The 21,619-nt window shown below is 50.4% G+C and overlaps 7 protein-coding genes and 1 pseudogene across 8 annotated transcripts, besides 1 other annotated feature; 2 read left to right on the forward strand and 6 right to left on the reverse strand.

Moving 5' to 3' along the window:
* Window positions 1-481: 481 nt before the first annotated feature.
* NCS54_01354200 (Glucanase) lies at window positions 482-2,448 on the forward strand (the record flags this gene model as incomplete). The annotated part of the gene is made up of 2 exons (XM_053158730.1): window positions 482-1,657; window positions 1,714-2,448. The coding sequence occupies 2 exons, from the start codon at window positions 482-484 to the stop codon at window positions 2,446-2,448; spliced, it is 1,911 nt and encodes a 636-aa protein (XP_053014705.1).
* Window positions 2,449-2,679: 231 nt separating this feature from the next.
* On the reverse strand, window positions 2,680-5,033 carry NCS54_01354300 (Hypothetical protein; the record flags this gene model as incomplete). Its single annotated transcript, XM_053158731.1, has 6 exons — window positions 2,680-2,700; window positions 2,764-2,838; window positions 2,893-3,009; window positions 3,062-3,508; window positions 3,802-4,904; window positions 4,952-5,033. The coding sequence occupies 6 exons, from the start codon at window positions 5,031-5,033 to the stop codon at window positions 2,680-2,682; spliced, it is 1,845 nt and encodes a 614-aa protein (XP_053014706.1).
* Window positions 5,034-6,387: 1,354 nt separating this feature from the next.
* On the reverse strand, window positions 6,388-6,710 carry NCS54_01354400 (Hypothetical protein; the record flags this gene model as incomplete). The annotated part of the gene is made up of 3 exons (XM_053158732.1): window positions 6,388-6,456; window positions 6,520-6,603; window positions 6,654-6,710. 3 exons carry the CDS (start codon window positions 6,708-6,710, stop codon window positions 6,388-6,390), a joined length of 210 nt encoding a protein of 69 aa, XP_053014707.1.
* A 3,125-nt stretch (window positions 6,711-9,835) lies between these two features.
* NCS54_01354500 (Hypothetical protein) lies at window positions 9,836-11,158 on the reverse strand (the record flags this gene model as incomplete). The annotated part of the gene is made up of 8 exons (XM_053158733.1): window positions 9,836-10,119; window positions 10,169-10,230; window positions 10,278-10,399; window positions 10,451-10,702; window positions 10,773-10,819; window positions 10,878-10,914; window positions 10,962-10,981; window positions 11,035-11,158. The coding sequence occupies 8 exons, from the start codon at window positions 11,156-11,158 to the stop codon at window positions 9,836-9,838; spliced, it is 948 nt and encodes a 315-aa protein (XP_053014708.1).
* Window positions 11,159-12,203: 1,045 nt separating this feature from the next.
* NCS54_01354600 lies at window positions 12,204-15,983 on the reverse strand (annotated as a pseudogene). The gene is made up of 10 exons: window positions 15,382-15,983; window positions 14,478-15,323; window positions 14,012-14,417; window positions 13,898-13,961; window positions 13,770-13,846; window positions 13,561-13,667; window positions 13,360-13,504; window positions 13,197-13,310; window positions 13,025-13,149; window positions 12,204-12,972 (listed from the first exon to the last, which is right to left on the reverse strand).
* Window positions 12,204-15,983: a sequence feature.
* A 911-nt stretch (window positions 15,984-16,894) lies between these two features.
* NCS54_01354700 (GFO-IDH-MocA domain-containing protein) lies at window positions 16,895-17,515 on the reverse strand (the record flags this gene model as incomplete). The annotated part of the gene is made up of 1 exon (XM_053158734.1): window positions 16,895-17,515. One exon carries the CDS (start codon window positions 17,513-17,515, stop codon window positions 16,895-16,897), a length of 621 nt encoding a protein of 206 aa, XP_053014709.1.
* A 96-nt stretch (window positions 17,516-17,611) lies between these two features.
* Window positions 17,612-18,044, reverse strand: NCS54_01354800 (GFO-IDH-MocA domain-containing protein; the record flags this gene model as incomplete). Its single annotated transcript, XM_053158735.1, has 2 exons — window positions 17,612-17,962; window positions 18,015-18,044. The coding sequence occupies 2 exons, from the start codon at window positions 18,042-18,044 to the stop codon at window positions 17,612-17,614; spliced, it is 381 nt and encodes a 126-aa protein (XP_053014710.1).
* A 1,365-nt stretch (window positions 18,045-19,409) lies between these two features.
* NCS54_01354900 (Putative NADP-dependent oxidoreductase YfmJ) lies at window positions 19,410-20,700 on the forward strand (the record flags this gene model as incomplete). Its single annotated transcript, XM_053158736.1, has 6 exons — window positions 19,410-19,590; window positions 19,645-20,148; window positions 20,207-20,316; window positions 20,376-20,389; window positions 20,453-20,622; window positions 20,678-20,700. The coding sequence occupies 6 exons, from the start codon at window positions 19,410-19,412 to the stop codon at window positions 20,698-20,700; spliced, it is 1,002 nt and encodes a 333-aa protein (XP_053014711.1).
* Between the last annotated feature and the right edge of the window lie 919 nt (window positions 20,701-21,619).

The raw sequence follows: 21,619 nt of genomic DNA on the forward strand, positions 1-21,619 counted from the left end.
GCCACGGAGTAATTAATCAGGATCCCAAGATCGAGAACCTCTGGAACTATGAAGGGTTGGCCCCCTCACCGGAATCGTGAGGTTCTCTCAGCAGATTGCAGTGTCCACGCCACTTCTGAGCCCATTTGTGAGTCCCTGAGCGAGGCTCCGGTTGCTGGAATACTTCCGTGGTAAGATACGGGTGAGAGGTCCATGGGATCCAGGCTGATGATCCCAACATTTCGGGCCGCTTACCGAGGAATGCGGGAATATGAGCGAGATACGATGGGGAATCCAAAACCCGCTCAAGTGGTTCACAGATTAGAGTGAGGCTATATAAGTTCTATGCTTCGCCTCCAGATGGCATCTATTCCTCATCATCACATCACGGATCTCACCTTCATTTGAACCACAAGCCTGGCGCTTTCGTTCCTTACCTTCTTTCTTTTACCCACCATTTACATTCCTTTCTAACACTTCCAACCCTTTACACTCCTTCAAAATGTACCGCGCTATCTCGCTCGCTACGGCGTTGATCGCCAGTGTTCGCGCGCAGCAGGCCTGCACCTCGACTCAAGAGACTCACCCACCCCTGACCTGGTCCAAGTGTACCGAGAGCGGCTGCACCGAGGTTTCCGGCTCGGTCGTCGTCGACGCCAACTGGCGATGGACTCACACCGTCGAGGGTAGCACCAACTGCTACACCGGTAACAAGTGGGACACCTCCATCTGCCCCGACGGCAAGACTTGCGCAGAGAAGTGCTGCGTTGACGGCGCCGACTATGCTTCCACCTATGGTGTGACTACCAGCGGTGACCAGCTTAGCCTGAGCTTCGTCACTAAGGGCGCTTACGCTACTAACGTCGGTAGCCGCCTGTATCTCATGGAGGACGACGAGACCTACCAGATGTTCTCTCTGCTCGGCAACGAGTTCACCTTTGACGTCGACGTCTCTCAGATCAGCTGCGGTGTCAACGGTGCCCTGTACTTTGTCTCCATGGACGAGGACGGTGGCAAGGCCAAGAGCGACGGCAACAAGGCTGGCGCCAAGTACGGCACTGGTTACTGTGATGCTCAGTGTGCCCGCGACGTCAAGTTCATCAACGGCGAGGCCAACGTCGAGAACTGGACCCCCTCCGAGACTGACCCCAACTCGGGAACCGGCAACCTCGGTGCTTGCTGCCCTGAGATGGATATCTGGGAAGCCAACGACATCTCTACTGCCTATACTCCTCACCCTTGCAAGACCCTCACCTACCACACATGTGAGGGCGACAACTGTGGCGGAACTTACTCCAAGACCCGCTACGCCGGCACCTGCGACCCCGATGGCTGTGACTTCAACCCCTTCCGCCAGGGTAACGAGACATTCTACGGACCCGGCTCCGAGTTCACTGTCGACACCACCAAGAAGGTTACTGTTGTCACTCAGTTCATCAAGGGAAGCAGTGGTGGTCTCTCCGAGATCAAGCGCTTCTATGTCCAGAACGGCAAGGTCATTGGCAACCCCGAGTCCAAGGTCGCCAACAACGCCGGCAACTCGGTCACTGAGGAGTTCTGCTCTGCCCAGAAGAAGGCCTTTGGCGATGATGACGACTTTGTTGCCAAGGGTGGCTTCTCCCAGATGAGCGATGCTCTTGCTGCCCCCATGGTCCTGACCATGAGTCTGTGGGACGACGTGAGTTTTCATAGAGATACACTGTCTGATGCAAGGTGATGCTAACTATTCAACAGCACAAGGCCAACCTTCTCTGGCTCGACTCGACCTACCCCGTTGATGCTACTGGTGCTGGTGCCAAGCGCGGAACCTGCTCTACTGACTCTGGTGTTCCCAAGGAGGTCGAAGCCGAGGCTCCCAACTCCAAGGTCAGCTTCTCCAACATCAAGTTCGGTCCCATCGGCACCACCTTCGAGGGTGGCGAGGAAGCCAGCTCCGGTTCCGGTTCCACCTCCCCCAGCAAGGCCGCCAGCGCTTCTCCCGTCGCCTCCCAGTCTGCTTCCGCCGGTGCTCAGACCAGTGTTGCCGCCAGCAAGCCCCAGACCACCGTTGTCCAGTCGATCAAGCCCTCTTCCGTCGCCGCCCAGTCGCCTTCTTCCGCCGCCGCCGAGGTCCCCAAGGCTTCCTCTTCTCAGGCCGCTGCTGTTCCCTCCAACAAGCCCGCCACTACTGAGGTGAACACCCCCGTTGCAACTGAAGATGAGGAGGAGGAGTGCGAGGCTGACCCTGAGGACGCGCAGCCCACTAGTGCCAAGCCTGCCACCACCGCCGGCTCCGGATCCCAGCCTTCGGCTAAGCCCTCCGCTGCTCAGCCCTCTGCTCAGCCTTCCAGCGGTTCCGACTCTTCCTCTGCTGCTGGTGCCTACCAGCGATGCGGTGGCCAGGGCTGGACCGGTGCCACCACCTGCGTCTCTGGCTACACCTGCAAGGAGCAGAACCCTTGGTACTCCCAGTGCGTCGCCTCTGCCTAAGGCACGACCTGTTTCACTCTTCTAGCCTCTTTCTTCCGGGACCAACAGTCTCCTCGTGGATTCGAGTAGATATCAGTCTTCTTTTGTCATGGAATACGCCGTGATGATCCCTGTACAATAGTTATGTCTAGCCTAATCCACGATTTGGTGAATCGTTTGATGTTACTTGACGCCCGTTCGGGCTCCCTCCTTCTTTGCTTTGCCAATGTGAATGATCTGTACAGGATTGTCTCACAAAATGGAGCAATTCGGCTGTAGAACAGTTCCATGTAAGCTACCTACACGATATTAACCTTGGAAAGTTGTATTACTCACTGCTCGTATATCTGGGTGTCTGTTTGCAGCAGATCCATTCATAGACATTAAGCCGACATTCCTCAAGCCGCGTTCCTGAACATTGTTAGTGACCACTCAGTTCCATAGTGTAAGTTGCAAGGGACTCACAACAACAGAATAGAACCCGACAATCACATCACCCTCAGGTTCAATGACTGTCCAGGCGGAGCCGCCCCTCAAATAATTCTGGGGGAACGTAACCTTTCTTCCAAAGTTGGTTTTGAGCTGTTTGGCACATGGTCAGTTACCCATTAGCCCAGGGGAGTAACACACTTACAGTCATGCCCTCGACTCGGTCCTTGCCGCCTTGCACCTCGATCGATGTGATGAGTTCCCCAGCTGGTCCGTCGATAGAGAAGAGCTGTTCATTATCCCGAACATTTGTAGGTCTCCTCTCTCTTCCAGATTCTGCAAAAGGATCTCTTCCTCCAAAATACTTGTTCTTTGAGGGATCCGTGTAGATGAACTGCAGAGCAGAAATCACATCGATATAAAAAGTCCACCTGATTTGCACGAGCTGGGTCAGGTCTTGTCCGTAAGCACCACCAAAGTACACGGTAGAGTATGGCAGAGGGATGTGCCGATAGTCAGTCTTGGGAAAGTCGTCGTCGCTTCCATTGAGATAGAGGTGATCTGGCGGGATATCATCCCATAAGTGTGTCCCCTGGGGTGGAATCTTGTTGGCAGAGATTATAGGGATGCTAAGGGCCACCAGCTTGAAGGCCTGGATGTGACAAGTAATTAGTTAGCGTTGCTGTACGGAAAATGTGATCGTGGATAGGGTATACAGACATCAAACTCTCCTTTCAGTGCGGTCAGTCTAAACATCGTACTCAACCGCATTTTGGGAAGACCCTGTTCTGTGCCTCTCCAAGGAGAATGAGTGTCGTCTTCCATCAGCGCGGAGATGGCTTGAACGCCCATTTCACTAAACGCCAAAAACAAACCACGAATTTCAAGGCCAGATGGAATACCAAGAGGAAATTCTCGACTAGCCTCCGAGTACCCAATTCGTACGTCTTCCCCATTCTGACGTTGGAATCGGATCCCAGAGACGAACTCGCCGAGGCTAAGCTGGACGAAGCTGATGAAGACCTCCTGAACATCTTGGGGGATGTCGATAACTCGAGTTTGAAGAGACCTAGTACCTTGCCTGAACTCGTCCTCCGGTCTTGCAAGACCTCGACTTGCAACTTGCCAGTCCAGGTGATCATGGTTTCCAACTGGTTCAAAATAGCTGCGCAAAGAATCTCCATGACATATTGGCATCAACTGATCCAATAGATCTCGCAATTTCAGAGATAGATCCCAGACACGCTTTCGGCTAAGTAGTTTGCGATGATGTCTGATACCCCTCAAAGCTTGGTGCATACTTGCCCAAGACTTGGGCTTTGACTTCCACACCTCAAACACATGGTGAAAATCATTCCCCTCGAGAAACCGTGACGCCCAAAACGATTCTGTCAACGGGCAAGCAGCGAACGGACGTGAGGCAAGCTTCACGCATAGCACATAACGAGATGGCACGAACTCTAGAATCGCCGCAATGAGCTCGGGTGGTAATGAGTTGAAGGGATCAACCCCTGAGGCCTGGCAAGAGACCTCGATTGCGCTGGTCTTATCAATCGGGTGCTCGGGTATCGCAGATCTTGCCAGCTCTAGTATCGCAGAAAGGTTGAAAGGGTCTTGACGCATAGGGTCCATTGTGTTGGCTCCCCTGAAGTACCGTGGGAGCAGCATAGGCAGACCATCGTCCTCTTTGATTACTATCGCTCCGCCATAGGTGTGTCCCCAGTCAAGGATGCCACGGTCTCTGAGTGGGAAAGAGAGGCACGCTTGCAGAAGGTGGTTGAGGCTAGGCTGGAAGAGGTGTGTAAGGATACCCCAACAGCTCGCATGGAACCCAAAGCCCCAGAATCCCGGCTCTTGGGCAGATGGGTTGGGGCCTATGAACTTGTTGAAACACCTGGTGGCTAAATCTATCGTGATCAAGTCTGTCGGCTGGATGTCGTCATCGTCAAAGCGACGCTTGGAATCCCTGGGAGCTTTTGCTCCATCATTATTGATAGTACCAACGCCAGAAAGTCTAGTTTGGTTCCAGTTTTCCTTATCGGTGTAGACTGGTCCCGGTCAGTAGAGATCATGAGCCAGGCAGTTGAACACCAACCCGCTCGGAACTTGCTGGTCCAGAGGGAGGAATTGTTGGAAGGAATATTCAAGCCACACAGGGCGCAGTGTGCGATAGACATGGGATTTTCGCGTCTGTAGAAAGAGCTATGGATGATTTGTGGGCGACCAAGGGAGTTGTAAGGATGACAAGCCAGTCATGGACTGATGCCTGGAGGTTGTTCGCCAGTCACGTGCTACCCCGCCTGAGGCTGTTAACGCCATCGGAGGCCTCACGAGACTGCAAGATAAGGGAATAGGAGGTGGGCAGATGCGTTGAATGCAGAGCCAAGGGCTTGGAAGTTTGGAATTCATAGAAAAAGATGGGCTGGAGGGATCATCAGATTACACAGTCCAAAATTGTCACATTTTCGTGTCTGAGATGGGTGTTGGGGGTTCCTTCGTACTAAGATTATATTAAATGCCACCTTTTCGATGGACTATGTGCTCTTTATCCCTCTTTGTCCTCTTCGGAAAATCAAGTTGGTCTTTCTAGGCGTTCTTTCTGCCCGATGATTGATTCGCAGTATTGAAGAGAACTGTCCAAGCTACTCGGGTGGCATCTGTTGCAAAAATGCGAGATTATTCCAAAGCTACAAATATTCCTAAAAGCATCTTGCAATGTTACTTATTTACTATTCTTGTTCCAAGAAAGAAATGAATCACAAGTCAATTGGCTGTTTCTCTCCTGATACTCTCAAAACTCGACCGAAGGCTTGATTTCAACATCCAGGTAGGTATTTATCCCATCTTTTATTCTGCCAGTACGGACAAGCACATCTTGATGGGCTTGCTCTTAATTACCTAATCATCAGGCCCGACCTAGTTATTCTTGTTACACACTCCTGAGGCCGACCGTTTGTCAATGAAGCAAGCGAAGATAAAGACCTGTCGTATCCACTCCTCCACAAGTACCGCCACCCAGTCCATCGTTGGAAACCTGTCAAGCCCGCAAATGCCGAAACAAATAACGATCGACACAAGATGGGTCTCTCTACCAACCCCGGTCATAGTGTCACTAGGACGGTTATTACCGATGATAAACTCTAACTCACTAGCCTTGATTTATACTTTCTGTCATTGCCAGCGAAGGATTCTTTTCCTGGATTCCTTGGGTTCGAAAACGGGGGTCTGACGCTCTCCCGTCACTGTCTCAAGACACTTGTGCACAAAAGTTGGTGAACCTAATATCTGAAAAAAAAGAAAAAAAAAAGATCGAGGTGCTTTGAGAGTGAGATCACGAGAACGGCGGAAATATGACATTGATATATATCTTCAGTTGCACTCAAGACTATATACTGACACGAACAGTATCCTCCGAACGAGGGTACTCCCAGTACTGTCGTACCACTCTTCGATGTAAGGTTATTCACGCATTTGTCTATCGCCAAGAATACCACGGCATCCCTTTAATAATGAGATTAAAGCCGAATTGTCTCAAGAACAGTGGGCAGTAGCACCGCCAACGTCAATGCATCCGTTGCCCTGCCTCTTGCAGGGATGGTCCTGAGCGGGTCCTTCGCGTCAGCATGTATCTAGTGTACCTGAGGAGTCGGAAACGGAACTTACGTTGGTACAAGGGAGTGCGGTTCCAGCATTTCCATCTTCGACGCAGGTGCCATAGTCTCCAGTGCCAGCGGGCAAGTTGCAGTTCTGCGCGGCATTAGCAATTGTCAATGTGCGAGGACGAGTCTGATACGCACCCACCAGCCCAAGACTGCGGGGAGGAAGAAAACAAGGGTAGATGTCTGGATTTTCATTGTGTGCTATGGAGTTCCGTGGTAGTAAAGGATATGCTGGTGAGGGGACTAGGAAGTTGCTCCCTAAAATTTAGCAAAGATGAGAGTTATATAGTAAGAGATCTCGACTGAGCTCAAGCTTGTCCACGTAAGCCAAAATGTGTTTTGACTCCTTTTATTTCTTGGCAAGTTACCTTGCCGACCTCGGATAACCCGAGCCAAAGGCTAGTTCCTCGTGATTAACCTAGTAAAACTTAGATATGAGCACTATCTCCCGGAACTCCGTCGCGCTACACCGCCTGCCATTGCGATTGCAGTAGGTCGGCAGTTAACCAAGAGGCCGGAAGCGGTCAAGAGAAAGATGGAACCCAGCTTCATTGCAATTACGATAAGGTTTGTCGTGTCCCACAACAAAGAGGTCTGTGGTGTAGCCGAGAGTTCCGTACGACCAGGTGCTAGACCAATTAGTCACTGAGAAAAATGCCCCTGGTTTCTCGTGGTCTACTTTGCAATCAAAGACTTTGAACTGAGCCTTCTCGCTGATGATACTGCAAGAAGTGCTTGGTTTTATGGTCCTGAGAGCCATAACAATGGCAACATTATATATTCGACACCTATTCCGATAATCCCGGCACACGTCTACCAAATATCAATTTTCGTGAATTGGGCACGAGAATGCCGCCTAGCCATAGCTTCCCAAACAAAGCAAGGCCCGACCATGAAGTAGCGATCATGTTCCCTGCGAAGAGCAAAAGGACATCTTGCTCCTCTTAGGATAAATATTTCGTCCTTTTGCTGGGTTTGGGCTGGGACCAACCCAATAAACGACTGTTGAGTCTTGCATAGCCGGCGTCCTGTGCAGCAGGAATAGAGTCTCTTCCGCTTCGCGAACGGGAAGCTCTCGCAAGACAGCTCTTGTTGTAGTTTGTCCCATGCGTCCACCACCTGCTCCAAGTTCTTCTCCAAGTATATTTTTTTGTCCACAATCTTTCCAGAAAATTCTTCTATGTCATCGTCATCACCGATTGAGGCATGCGAGTTGCCCGGTCGTTCCTCTAGACGCTTCCCAGCCCATGAAGTGGTGGTCTTAGCGTCCATGTACAGAGTCCGAAAGAATGACTGCCTGTAAATCAAGGATTGGAGGTTCGAGGTTTTATTGCCAGTGAAATCTTTCCAACCTTGGCCAATGACATGCCCAAGTTGCTTCGGTCTGGCAAGAAGATGTCTCCCATAGATTCAACATTACCAAAGTGGCAGCCAAAAGTCTGAAGAACAGTCTGTTGCCCCGTCTGGTGCGAGTTAAAGGATTGGAAGACTTGGCCATGCCGCCTCCCCCCGGCAGAGCCAGCTTCGTCCACCAAATCCATCATTGGTGTTGACCCGACTGGTATCCTCCAGTCAGGTCCAAGAAGGTAGACTGCTGCTCCCCTCTCTTCCTCCCACACCACACAACGCATCTAGACCGATAGAGTTGATTAGATAGATGGCTGTATTTGTAAAAACTGTCTCAGTAGACTCTTTGTAATCGATATTCAGACTTTTGTGCAGGTCCTCTGGCCCCATCGAAAAGAGGGCAAATATTCGGTCTCGAGGGTCCTTACAACCGCAATCGCGGGTATTGCAGAGAATTCTGAAGAAGTCCTGAATAGAAAGATTTTGTTTGCTGCGATAACTGTTGACAGACATAACAAGGGGTATTTTTTGGGGCGAGTTTTGAGGATTCCATTTCGCAAGCCGCCGGAAACAGGCCCAAGGAACGCTCTTGTGACCGCAGATCACGTCTGCAGATGCAGACATGAATACTTCCTGAAGGACCCATAGCCGAGAGAACCAAGGACGCGAAAGAAGCTTCCCTAAGGCCAGTTGGGAGTGTGAGGGTGAGAAGGATGTTGCATCATCGTTGATGAATTCGTGGCTTTTGAGATATTCCATAGCGATGCCACTGTCTTCTGTGGACTCACCTAAGTATACAATCACTTTTTTTGCCTGCCGGTAGATAGACGGCATGATTGCAACCTGGTGGCCGTGCTCAGCAATGCTAGGCTGATCGATGCAAACTGCGTCTATCCATGTGACTCTTTGGCGATCTTTGTACCGCAAGCTCTCGATGGCTTCAAGGCAGTTTTGAGTAACTGAAATGTGTACATCTTGCCCACAATAGATCTGACTTGGCCTTTCCTCCGTCCCCCATGTGTATGACAAGGCTTCATATGACGGCGTGTGAGAAAGCCGAGTATGAACAAGGTTGCATTTCACGGCTTCTGACGGCCTTCCGGGCTCGATTATGAGTAGGCGTATCTCATCCGGATGTTTCAGAGGAGTATAGTGGTAGGTCGTAGGAGTATGTTGTAGATTTTGAGGTTGCGTGCCCTTGGCTTCTGACGTTGGACACATCGAATTCAAGATGAGCCTTAAATCCATCTTGCGTTGGTTGGCTGTTCAGATTTTATCGGGAGCTTGCAGTTGAACTCGCACATTCACTATCTACCTAACCATACCAAGGCGGGGGTCGTGGCTAATGAGGCGGGGTGTAAGCTGGCGTGCTTCAGTGTTGCCTCCAGTTGCGAGCGGCTGGTTGCGAACGGCTGAGCAGCTAGTACATCCGGCAATGCGGTTAACTGTGTCTGAGTCTCTGATACTCCGTTTGTGTCAATGCGCGATTGAGAGTCTTGATTCGCTGAGATCAACAAGGAATAAGACTATACAAGTAGGTGGATGAGGTGATTATTGCGTTAGGCATCGATATTTTAGGCTGAAATGCGACCAAGCAGCAAGGCTGAGGGACATAAGCAAGGAACACCCGACGGACCATCTTACTCAGCAGCGAAAAAGTATCGCTTTTGCTCATTGGGTGAGAAGACCAGTTGATTCACCAATTGAAGGCATTCCGGCCTAATAGAAGAGTCAGATCTGCAACGTGGTCTTGCATCAGTGAGTCCATACCGCAGAGCCTGCAGATCGGAAATCTCTAATATTTCGAGTGAACCAAGATAGATGTTCTCAGTGCCGAAGCTTTTACACACCCTGTGCGGCGAATCTGCGAAATTCATCCTCCTCCATTATCTGGTCTAATCCAAAATTTTGTCGTGTAGGTTCAGAGGTCGATTCTCCCCGTATCTAGAATCCAGCTCTAATGATCTTCTGGGCTACTCATCAGAATCCCCCTCAGCCTGTCTAACCTCTGATGACTCACATGTTGCCCGTCGCGAGTGTTTATGGCTGCCGCTCTGGCTCGTCAACAGCACCGGCCGCCGATTTTGGCTCACACGTCGGTTGTACCGCATGTTCGAGTCCTCACCCGATGAGAGTCCGAGTGCTTTGTTGAGTCTTGGGAAACATCGAAGGAATGGCCGGAGTGAGGGAATGCAGGCGCAGAGGACAAGTGCGCTGACCTCGACCTCAGACCAAAGAAGGGACGATACAATGGCACCTTGTATTGTCAGGGGCGGATATTCAACGTGATTAAGTCGGCTACTTACGTGTGACATCGGTATTTAGCACGGAAATGTAGGTAACTCTGACGATCGATATGACACAGACGCTACGCTCATCAGTTTTGTCTCGTGCATGGGTATTTGGTGGACTTACAACAGGCCGAGTGAAAGCATCAACACCACACCTATCCTTTTTGTTCTAGAGAGCTGCATTCTCCAAACCATCGGGATCGGCTGAGCAAAGAGGACGATGTCTGTAACGAGTTTGATACCGAACTGCTACTGTCAGCATCTGTGCCGCGAAGTTCTTCTTGGTCTTGGCCTTACAGAGGTGTAGTAAAAACTTCTCAAGTCTAGGCAATGCCCCTTTTTGGAGGGCTTCCATGCTTTGTCAACTGGAGTGCACCTAAAAATAACAACCAAGGACTCTTCAAGGCCTTGGGCAAGTAGTAAAACTAGCAATACCTGGTTCAGCCGTCGATAGATGGTGCCAGGAAGTAATCTGAGGTAGAGAACCGCAAAAGACATTTTGACGGTGACAAAGCCCCAGACATAGGCAAGCGAGATGACGACTCGGAGCTATTGTTGTAGAGGTTAGCTATCGCAAAGATATCTCATGACATTGAGTCTCTTGCCTCCAAAAACTTACGGAGGTGGTCCTCCGATACCGTAGCGACATAGGATCCCAAGCCGGCTCTGGTCACTGGGATAGCTATCAGCCAGAGCACGTTACAATTTGACTTTTTGGACTCACTGGCTATTACTGTGCTCAAGAAGACCATCATGAGGCACTAGAAGGATGAGCGAGTATTCAAGGTATCAAGAACAAGTGCTTTACCCAGCTGAGAAGGACGAGTGCTTTCCCCACGTTAGACTCCATGACTGGCAATAACGGAAACTGGGGTCCTTACCATCGTCCCAGTCGAGGCTCCGTAGCAGAACGCTACGCACGAAGAACCGGATCGTGACGAATATCGTAACCAGCGCCAGAAGCATCGAGCTCACGCCTATCAACGTTGGAACCTCACTAGACATGTTGTTGTCGGTCGAACGGCTCTCGGCTGAATTGGTGCGTGACCGCGCGCAAGGAAGCCTCAGGCGCGATGAGGATTAAGATCAGCAGGGGGCGGAGGAGTACCTGGTATCAACACTCTCACAGCTGGTCCAATTCTTGAATCCATACGCGCAGAAAGGTCAAATGGCAACGATGAAAAGGGAGAATTGTCTCCAGAACGGATGGAACACGCGGGGAACTGCCGATTATCCCGGGGAAGAGCAGACAGGGTCTGCCCTAAAGTCTGACATTGCAACCCTTTGGTCTTGTTGATCGTTGCCTCTGCTGCATTTAGCGGCAACCATCTCCAAATCAGATGAGCCAGACGTTGTGTAGAGCATGTGATGTTCACCGTAGAGAGCCACGTGGAAACCATGTGTGGCGCCAAGGTTGGCCTGGAGCTTTCCGTCAGCGGCGCTTGCAATGACTCGCTCCATCTTACCGGGGGACGCGCGAAAGGGGCATTTTGGGGATGGTAATTCCAAATTTGATAGGGGCGCTTCTGCATAGTATGCCAGATATTCTTGCTTCATGCTTGATGGTGTGTAGGGTTGGAATGCTTGTGCTCAAACTTCCCCCAGCCTTGACATAAAGGGGTTCTAGATGGGAGACTGCCAAATTATGGGTACTTGGATAGCGGGCAAGCATCAAATAATCACACGCGGTTAAAATACGGACGTCATCGATATCATCTTATCATATGTGCGGAACAGAACATACGTTTCTACAATCCCTACCTACTTAGCACTTTCAACGGTCTCTGAAAATGGAGAGCCTGTAAGAACCCCTCATTTGGCGGCCATAAAAGGCAAAATTTGGCATTAATTAATTAATTAATACAGAAGAAAACCACGAGCTAGAGTGTGGTGCCTATGGTGATGAAGATAATGATTGTTGGCCGTTTCCACGTATACAAGAGAAGTCTGTCAAGGCCCAGATAGCCAAGTCGGTGCTACATATCCCCGAACACAATGTACACTCCATTTAAAAACAGCGAACTAGGTTTTACTAAGCCTACGTTTGAGACTAGTAACTGCAGCAGGGATAGTAATCACAAGGAGCTTCGCTGGGGTCCCTCCACCACTTGGCAATGTTCTGCCAAGCCGTCTCGATATCGCAGACTGGGATCGGGATGGCGCCGGGATGGTTGAGGCCAACTGAAAATGGGACCTGCGACGACGCCGACTTGTCACCATTCTTGGCGTATGGATCAAGCTTTGTCGGATGATAGTTCTGGTTACCCTGTCTCCGCCAGTTGAAGAAAGGTGATAGAATCATGTTTTCGATGGTAACGCCAAAGTCGTTCTCCTTTCTGATCTCGTCGAGACCCTTGGGCGCCTTGAACCGACGATCACAGCGGTTCTGCGTGCAGACGTCGACTTGGGCTATCCACAGCGTCCACTTCTCGCCCGTCTCACTCGTGTAAAAGTGCTGCGTAGCCTCACCGTCGTCGTTGGTCATGAGAGCAGCGTTGCCACGTCGAGGCTGGGGGTATGTCACATGACCCTCCTTAACGAGAATCACAATGGCATTTCCGTTGGCGCCGGTGGTCCAGGCCTTGTTGATGAGCATGGCGTTCATGATGGGTTCGATGTTCTTGTGGAAGTCAAAGATGGAAACTTTGGGGGCGTCGAGCCAAGTTCCGTCGGCAATCATGGGGTAAAGGCGTCTTGTTGACAGGTAGCTTCCATCAAAGATCTGCTTCATGAATTTGTCAAGCGTCTGGCGAACCTGCTTGGCAAACTCGTCGCCTGCTTTGCTGACATCTGTGAGGATCTCAAGCGCATTCATAGCCCTGTTAATCTGTGAGTATGGGATGTTATCAGAAGGGTGATTTGGTGCCTTACTCTTCGGTCTGTGCCTCGGAAATAGTGCTGTAGAGGGATGTGAAGGTCTCGACGGTACCGGAGAGCTGTTCGACCCTTGAAACAACTTCTCCAAATGCCTTGAAAGCATTTGGATCCGTGATCATCTTATTACCGTTAGCACGTTTCAATCAGATTTGGTCTTCCCACTTACCTTGCTCCAGAATGAGCCACCAGCGACCTGCATACTGAGGCCAAAATATTCCGAGAACTCCTGCAGGAACTTGAGACCCTCGTCCAACTTGGGGTCACCAAATTTGTTGGCAATCTGATTGAGTGGTTAGTAAGAGAGTCAAGGAGCGATGGACTTTACTGACCGTGGCCGAGTTCGCTGCCGCGCTGGCGGCAACACCATCTATCGAAAGGTACATATTGGTGATGAAGTTGTGCAAGTTGGAGAACGAGGCAAAGACCAGATCCATGCCAGGGTATTGAGTCGTTCCACACTTGAAGGGGTTTGTGCTAGATTTTTACCATGATCAGTTGCTGTAACAAGACAGTGCTTTACAAGTACATACCATGCGTTAGTTCCAATAATGTCGCAGTCGTAGTTGTCTGCTGCCCTATTCGCCCCATTCGAGTCACGGCCGCCGTAGAAGTAGGCAATGGAACGAATGTACTGATCCTAGAAGGGTGAGCCGTAGAACATTGTGTTACCGCCAATGGCAACCTCATTTTGATAGTAAAACCACTCAGCCGTATAATTGAAGAACTCTCCTGCACCGACAGAGTCCCACCGTTCCTTGACAGTGTTGGTCAGAGTATCAGCTTTGTAGCAGTTGAGATTGGGGCAGTTCCAGGCGCCTAGACCAAGTGTCAGTTCGTATCTAGCAAAAGTGGGTCCAGGGAACTCACTCTTCTCATCAGAAGAATCGCACGTCCGAAGCTCCTCCTTGAAGAGAGCACCGTAAGGGTTGGCCTTGGAACAAGCACCCGGCGGGCAGTAGTCGCGGGAGCAGGCAAAGTTACAGAGGCCAGTGCACCCAAAAGACCCTTTGCTGGGTATCCTCCAGCAGAGGTGGCAGGCGGAGGTGTTATGGCCGGGCCACGTCCTGTGCACTTGCATTGAGGCTGGGGACAGTAGCCACGTCCGCACGAGAAACTACAGAGTCCTTCAAAGTTGCCTGTTCCAGTTCCTGAGGTGCAGGCATCGTCCGAGTCTTCAGGGTCTGCTGCTTCGGGTGGAATGACACACTTGTCCTTGGCCGAAGAGGCCGTGGTGCAAAACTTGGGCGGACAGTAGCCGTAGTTACAAGCATACGAACAAAGACCTTTGTAGGTGCAGTCTGATCCGGCAAGGGGGTAGCCATCAACATTCTTAGGGTCCGGTGTATCCAGAGCCTTGCCCAGCTTGGTGCAGGTACACGGGCCTGGACTGTTGGGCGCATCTGGTTAGCTATCATGATCTGTTTTGGTGATCTGTTCTCTCACTTACGGACAATAACCAAAGGAACATGTAAACTCGCAAAGCTCCTTGAACCCGTCTCGTCCAGTACCCTTCATACACTGCTGCTTTGACAGAGACAATGCCGGTGCTGCAGAAACGGATCTCGTCGTCGTAGTACTTCCAACCCAGGGATTCCAATTGGTGATTCCCTTTTCACAGGTCTTTGTAAGGTCAGCACCATTGAGCGTAGCAACAACAGCACCTGAATTGTCAACGAGCTCGATGAGAACCTTGCCAACACGGCCTTCATATGCAAAGCTGCCGTGATACATGCCCACATAACCGTAAGGAGCATCGTCCCAGTTAACGACACGCCTCTGGCCGTCGATCGTGACTCTTGGAGTCAGCAGGGACGTCAGCAAGGCTGAGAAAAAGATCTTGTCTTGGGAGAGTTCTCCGGGTGGCATCTCAGGCTGCAGCTGAGCTGCCGTATTTCCCGTTGTCCCGCCGGTGCCGCATGCCGAGGCCGGAGTGGTTCGGTACCAAGCCACAAGAACCTCTTGGTTGATGGTGGCGATTCCGTTTTTGAAGGTGTCGATTGCGTATGGAAGCAACTTTCTCCAGCCGTCATGAGGCATGCCCTTGACGTAGTTGTAGGGAGCCTCGCCAATGTCGAAGGCGACGTAGGCTTTGTCGTTCAGAGGACCAATGTAATGAGACTCTCCATAGTCATTCCACGAGATGATCTGCAGATACTCTGGTTGGCCTGGCCACTGGTCTTGGGAGACAAGGGTAAAGGCCAGATTCCAGCGATCATGCCACAGCGAATCTCCACGCCAGAGCCAGTTCTTGTTGTAGCCGGGAAGGTTGGTGTAGAACCAGGGAGAAATTGGCCTTTCATGAAAGAGTTAGCAAGTCCCATGTGAATACGACTCTCATCTGGATGACTTACATCATGTATGATGACCCGTTCAAGAAAATCAGGTAGGATGCATCAACCTCCATGTCAATCTTGTTCGGACCCTCAGGCCAGGCTGCCCAGCTAAAGAGACCATCCGTCTCGCCGGTTCTGACAGCTCGCTTCGCTCCCACAGAAGACCAACTCGGCATGAAAAAGCAGCTGGTCTTGTCCTTGATTGTACTCCAGTCACTAGCCCTCTTGAAGCCCTCAAATGTGGACACCAATGGCTGAGAACCACGCTTGAAGTGAGCAGAATGCAAGCTGTACTTGTTGATGAGGCTAATGACCTGGTCCATTGGCCAGTCTCCATTGCCGGCATAGTCGAAAGAGAATAGTAGTTTGAAGCCCAGGCTGCCGGCTGCATCGAAAGCCATGGGGATAGAACGATCGTTGGTGGGGTCATCGTATGCAATGTTCAACACAAAGCCATCGATGTGAGCTTCTTGGGCCTTTGTGATATCATTAACAAAATCAGCATTTGTGTACTGTTCCGTATTCCCAATCATAAAGTGTGCAAAGACTGCCCTGGCTTGGGCGTGGGCGGCGAGAGATATCGCCAAGAGTAAAGAAAGGAGCCTCATGTTGATGGCTGGCCCTGGAAAGGAGTGAAGAAGAGTGTAATGACTTTACAATAGCTCTGCCAAACGGTGAGTCCCGTATGCTTATATTTAACCTTTGTCAACTAGATCTTCTATATCATCCGACGCCAAGAACCGTCATCCCCTCCTCTCAGTACGATGCTTACTATCACTTGTTTTGGTTACTCCGATACACCTACTAAGGAAGGTTGCATTTGCCTTAAATTAAGGCTGAGTTAACGGTCCGGACCTTTTGTTCATTGACGATACCGCCATACCATAACCGGCCGTCTATCCGTTCTCGCTTGCTACTTGTGTACACACGCCGGGAACAGCAGGGAAACTGTGGAAAGGCGAGATAAGCCTGCTTACTATGGGTCTATGGGTCCGGATAGTAGCAACCCTGGTCGTGGTACTATGGGGATTTTTGCGGGCGTTTTTGAGGCACTATCTATCTCACAGCCTTGAATTACCCAATATTAATTTGTATTTATAGGTTACACTCAGCCGTGCCTCTTGGGCACCTGGCAATCAAGGTGGCGGCGAAACGGACGAGCCGAGCCGCTATGTCGGTTCTGATCTCGGTTCCAAGTAGAATGCGACAGTGCACTTGTAGATCTTGCCAATAAAGGCAGTTGGCCTGAAGAGGCCTCGGATATAACCCAATCACGTCCTTGACAGTTGAACACGGCTACAGTACCCATACATTCCAGTTTGGTTGCCGTGAAATTTGCCGCTTCCCGTTGGGGTAATTCATAGGATTTATAACCGGCTCATCAAGACTCGGTGAGGGCTCAGGCAGCTTCACAGAGCAGCGCAACAGAGTCAATGCATGTTTAATATAATCAAAAGCTTATAGCCAGGCGTCAATGGCATAATAGCAGATCAATAAAATTTACAGCTGTCACAAGTGACAACGACAGGAATTAAACATAATCCTCCCTTGTTCCCTTCTCATTGCTCCTATAGATCGCCTCCAACATCCGATGTCGTGTCAGAGCGACCTGGAAATCAGGAGCCTCTCCCGACCTGTCCCCAGCAAACGCATCCCAAGCCTTGCCAGTGTTGTACTCGAAGCCCGTCGCACGTGGCACCTCGATCGGCTGTGGCTTCGCTTCGGGCTTGGCGTCGATGAACTTGATGGTTGGTGGAAATCCCTGGACGTTGCCCATGGGTCCTTCGAGGAGTAGCGTGCCCTTTGTGCCGATGATTTCGCAGAAAAAATTCTTGTCGGCGGCACTCATGCCTCCTTGGCAGATAGCTGTGGCAACTCCGCCACCTGGAAGAGTGCCAATGACGGAGCAGTGATCGTGTGAGGTCTTCTTGACATTTCTCTTGGGGTTTCCGGCTGCGTCAGTAACAGTGACCTCTGGTCGGTTGTTGGCAAGAGTGGCTTGGACTCCGTGAAGCTCTCCAACCACATAGCACAGGGCGTCAAGCGAATGACCGACAGAGATTGTCATCAGATTGGCTCCATTCTCAATGTCGACTCCGTACACATTGGACTCTGGCATAGTAGCGCCAAACCAAGGGCTTGTAAACAGCATGGTGGTCTAGAGGATATCTCCTAGATCACCTGCCGCGACCATCTCCTTGGCCTTCAGGACAGCAGGATCCTGACGACCCTGGAGACCGATCAGAGTCTAAGCACCCTTCTGTTGGGCAAGAGACGCAAGGCGCTCAGACTCGGCGCCGTTTCGTGCCAGAGGCCATTCGCAAAATACGGACTTCCCAGCGTTCAACGCCGCTTCGACAGCAGCAGCATGGAGTGGAACCTTGACTGCAATTGCGACCAGGTCGACGTTGGGATCGGAGGCAATCGACTGGACATCGTCGTGAGCATACACATCGTCTCCCAGCTTGTGGACATCGACAGCCTTCTTGGCTGTTTTGACTGAGCTGTTTTGCAGGGCTGCGATTTTGTAGTTGGTTGACTTGGCAAAGTAGGGCAGATGAGCTGCCACGGCCCAGGACCACTCGCTGGGTTTGTTGGTCTACATGCTAGATGTTTGCTTTGGAAACTCAAGGCTTGGACGGCAGTCCGACGAAGCCAACAGGAATGGGTGTCTTTGCCATATTGATAGCTGATAAAATCTCTTCTAGACTGATTCACTCTGACAAATCGACTTGATGGCCGGCTATGAACCGCTTGAAGCTATCGATAGTTCGGGCACGACCCGAAGCTCTGTCTAGACCCCGGTTCGGCCGAATAGCGCAGCAATCCAGCCAGCATCAGGTCTAGACTACCCCAGAACCACCTTAGTAATGACGTTCGAGCTGACAAAATTTTTACCACCGTATCATAACGTTATTACATGGCCTGTGCAGGCTACAAAGCGACGAATCGTTTTGGTGGGATACCGGGCTACCATAGCAATGTAGGGTATGTGACGGTCTTGGGATTTCAACGTAATCGACCTATAATGCTCAATTCACGTGATAGTAAATTAGGCACGTAAAAGAGACATTGCGATGGTAGTTGCCATCCGCGTTAGATAGTGCCATATAGTGTTTTCGGTCACTGGGTACAGATGAGGATGGCTGGTACGGTACGTCAGGAATGTTTCCATACACTCTTCCACAATAGTTGGGAGATTTTCTTCATCTTCTGTTTCCTCGCAATGATATTCAGAATATAAATTCATCTTACGAGTCCAACCACTCACTAATTGTAGTGTTGCTGAGGTAGCGGAGTTCTGGCTCAGACAACGGGTCGGAGATGGGCAATTTGGTGTTGATGCCATCGACTGCCCACTCAAGCGTTTAGGAAGCGGAATACTAACGTTCCTTGTCTGGACCGGTGCAATAACTACCCGTGAAACTTGTTAATAATTCATACAGGCTGACCTTGATGAATTAAAACGCCAATCGCGTGAGTGCGCACAGCTCTCATGTGTCTTTCCCAACAGGCCTCGGCAATGCCAAAGAAGCAGTCAAAGAGAGAACAAATGCTCTTCATGCGACTACTGAAACAGCCCGCTTGTTTATTAATCTTTGTCGAATCACGGATGGATACGATTGTGCGATTTCGGCGCAAGCCACTTCGGCAAAGAGGTTTGCCCGTGTCCGGGGACGCGGTTATCATTTATACCGTGTCGTCGGTCAAATTATTTAACTATTCCGATTTGTGACCCCATTCAGCATCTTGAGGCACTCTTGTCTGTAATATTTATTCCCTTAACGGCTCGATGAGAAGTTCAAATACTCATCATGGTCTATCTCGTAGAGAGTGAAAGTCTTGAGTCTCGGATTGCTGTTAGTATCCGAGATTCCGGTGGCCGATATGATATCCCGACCCTCTTGATTCGTAGGTAGTCAATAAAGGCTTATAACCGCCAAATTTACTTCAAGGTGGCCATTTATCCGCCCTCCAATTCGTCACGAATCTTTGCATCTCACGTGATACCAACTATCTTGAACACATTTTGCTTCTTTCTAACCATGTTGGGAACCACCCTTTCTGTAGTGCTCGCTGAAAGGCCGACCGGTAACATTATTCCTGGCCAAACCTTTAAGCAGAAGTCTCTTCCATCCCAGACCGAGGATGACTTGAAAGCTGGCGAGATACTCGTGAAAACCCTCTACCTGGGTCTCGAGCCGGCGATGCGAGCATGGCTCATGGGTATAGTATCCCAAATCAAGAGGTAAATCCATATGGCTGACAAGGATTCTCTAGATGTCGATACTTATTTCCCAGCTGTCAAGATTGGAGAGGTCATGCGCGGTTTCGTTCTCGCTCGAGTTATTGCGTCAAAGAACTCGCAGATCGAGGTCGGCGATACTGTCCTCTCTGATCAAGTGGGGTGGCGCGAGGAAGCCATCCTCAAAGAAGAACAATTCCAGAAAGCACCGGAGCTAGGACCCGGCTCCGAAATAACCGATCTTCTGGGTATCTACCATTGGACTGGACTGACTGCCTACTTTGGACTCAACAAAATCGGCCAGCCAAAGCCGGGGGAGACTGTCGTTATTTCAGGCGCGGCCGGCGCCACGGGAAGTGTCGCTGGGCAGATCGCTAAGATTGCTGGGGCCAGGGTCGTGGGTATCGTTGGGAGTGACGAAAAGTGCGAATGGATCAAGGAACTAGGGTTCGACGTAGCCCTGAACTACAAAGACCCGGACTTCAAGAGTCAGTTTGAGGAGGCTACTCCGGATCTCATTGATGTCTTTTTCGACAACGGTAAGAATTCTCCGATCACCATGGCCCGCAAGAAAATCGTTTTAACATTAATCATAAGTCGGAGGAGAGATCCTAGATCTGGCCCTCTCGAGAGCCAATCTCTTTTCTCGTTTTGTCATGTCGGGGGCAATCAGTCAATACAACTCGGCATCGCCCACTGGCCCCAAGGTATGTACCATGGATGCCATCATAACTCAAGGATTTGGCCCCTCTAACGGACTCGCTAGAACTTGGTATGGGCGTCAGTTAAGCGTATCAGGCAAGTTCAAAACTTGATACTCAAGGCAATAGCTAACCTTTCTAGATTGCAAGGATTCATCGTCGTTGACTACGCGGGCGAATTTGACGATGCCAGACGCCAAATCGCCCAGTGGATCGCGGATGGAAAAATCCGCACAAGAGCGACCGTTATTGATGGTGGCCTGAAGGTTGCTGAAGAGGCTTTGCGAGGACTATTCAGCGGCACTAACACGGGTAAGTGGCCCACCTTAAGCTGTCGGCTATCGTGTTTTAATAACCTCAAAATAAGGAAAACTACTGGTTCGATTCTAAAGTGCACATTCTACGGCTTTGTTCTATGGTTGCGTCGGGCGCTCTCCACAGTTCAATGGACACCATAAACCAAGCCAGATGGTTCACGACGCCAGAAAGCAGGCCCTTGGGTCTAGTACTTGACTATGACTTTAAAAACAAGACATAAAAATATACTAAGAATGTTAAAAGACTATTAAAACGTCTAATATTCATCGATACTGTCCAATAACTCTTATCTTATGAATTTATTCCATTCGTTTCGCTGCTCAAGAGAAGATAGTGGTGGCATGCGAAGAATGGTCCGGAAAGTGCGGTCAGTCCGGATGTTCGGACATTCCGGATTGTGCTGGAGAGTCCGAAAGTCCGGCCAAGTGCTCACCTTCCCCCTCTTGGCTCTCCAGTTGGTGGGTTACCAATCACTCTTATCAGAACCGTTCAACCGGTTGCAAGCCACTACTGCAGGCCTTCACACATGATTCTTTTAGGATCTTGATGGTTTTAACTTCCGAGATTCCCTTGTCCAGCAACTTGTAAGCGAGGTGGGAGATTGCACATCAAGAAGGAATGGGTTCTCAGAAGCGCAGCCTCAGCTTGTATTTCTCACCTCAACTCATGTTTTTGATCTTAAAGGATAGTCAAGTGATCGCCTAAGCCATCCTTTCATCATCAGAGATCAATGAAGAGATCGACCGCTCCGTAACATCTCTCGTGTGGGCCTTCCGTTTCGAGACCACCTAGCCGATATCTGCGAGGGCATTCCGGGTTACCCACAAGCAAACGCGGTAAGCCATCTAACTGGCCAACCCCACAATGGTTCTAACGTACCTTATCTGCGGTTTCCTAGGTTGGGGCAGGTCACGATCCAGGGAGGGGTTGAGGCTTTGACGTACAGGTATTTTCAGAGTGGATTTCACATACATATAAGGCAGATCCCATT

The sequence above is a fragment of the Fusarium falciforme genome, chromosome 11, assembly GCF_026873545.1.
Source record: "Fusarium falciforme chromosome 11, complete sequence".
NCBI lineage: Eukaryota > Fungi > Ascomycota > Sordariomycetes > Hypocreales > Nectriaceae > Fusarium > Fusarium falciforme.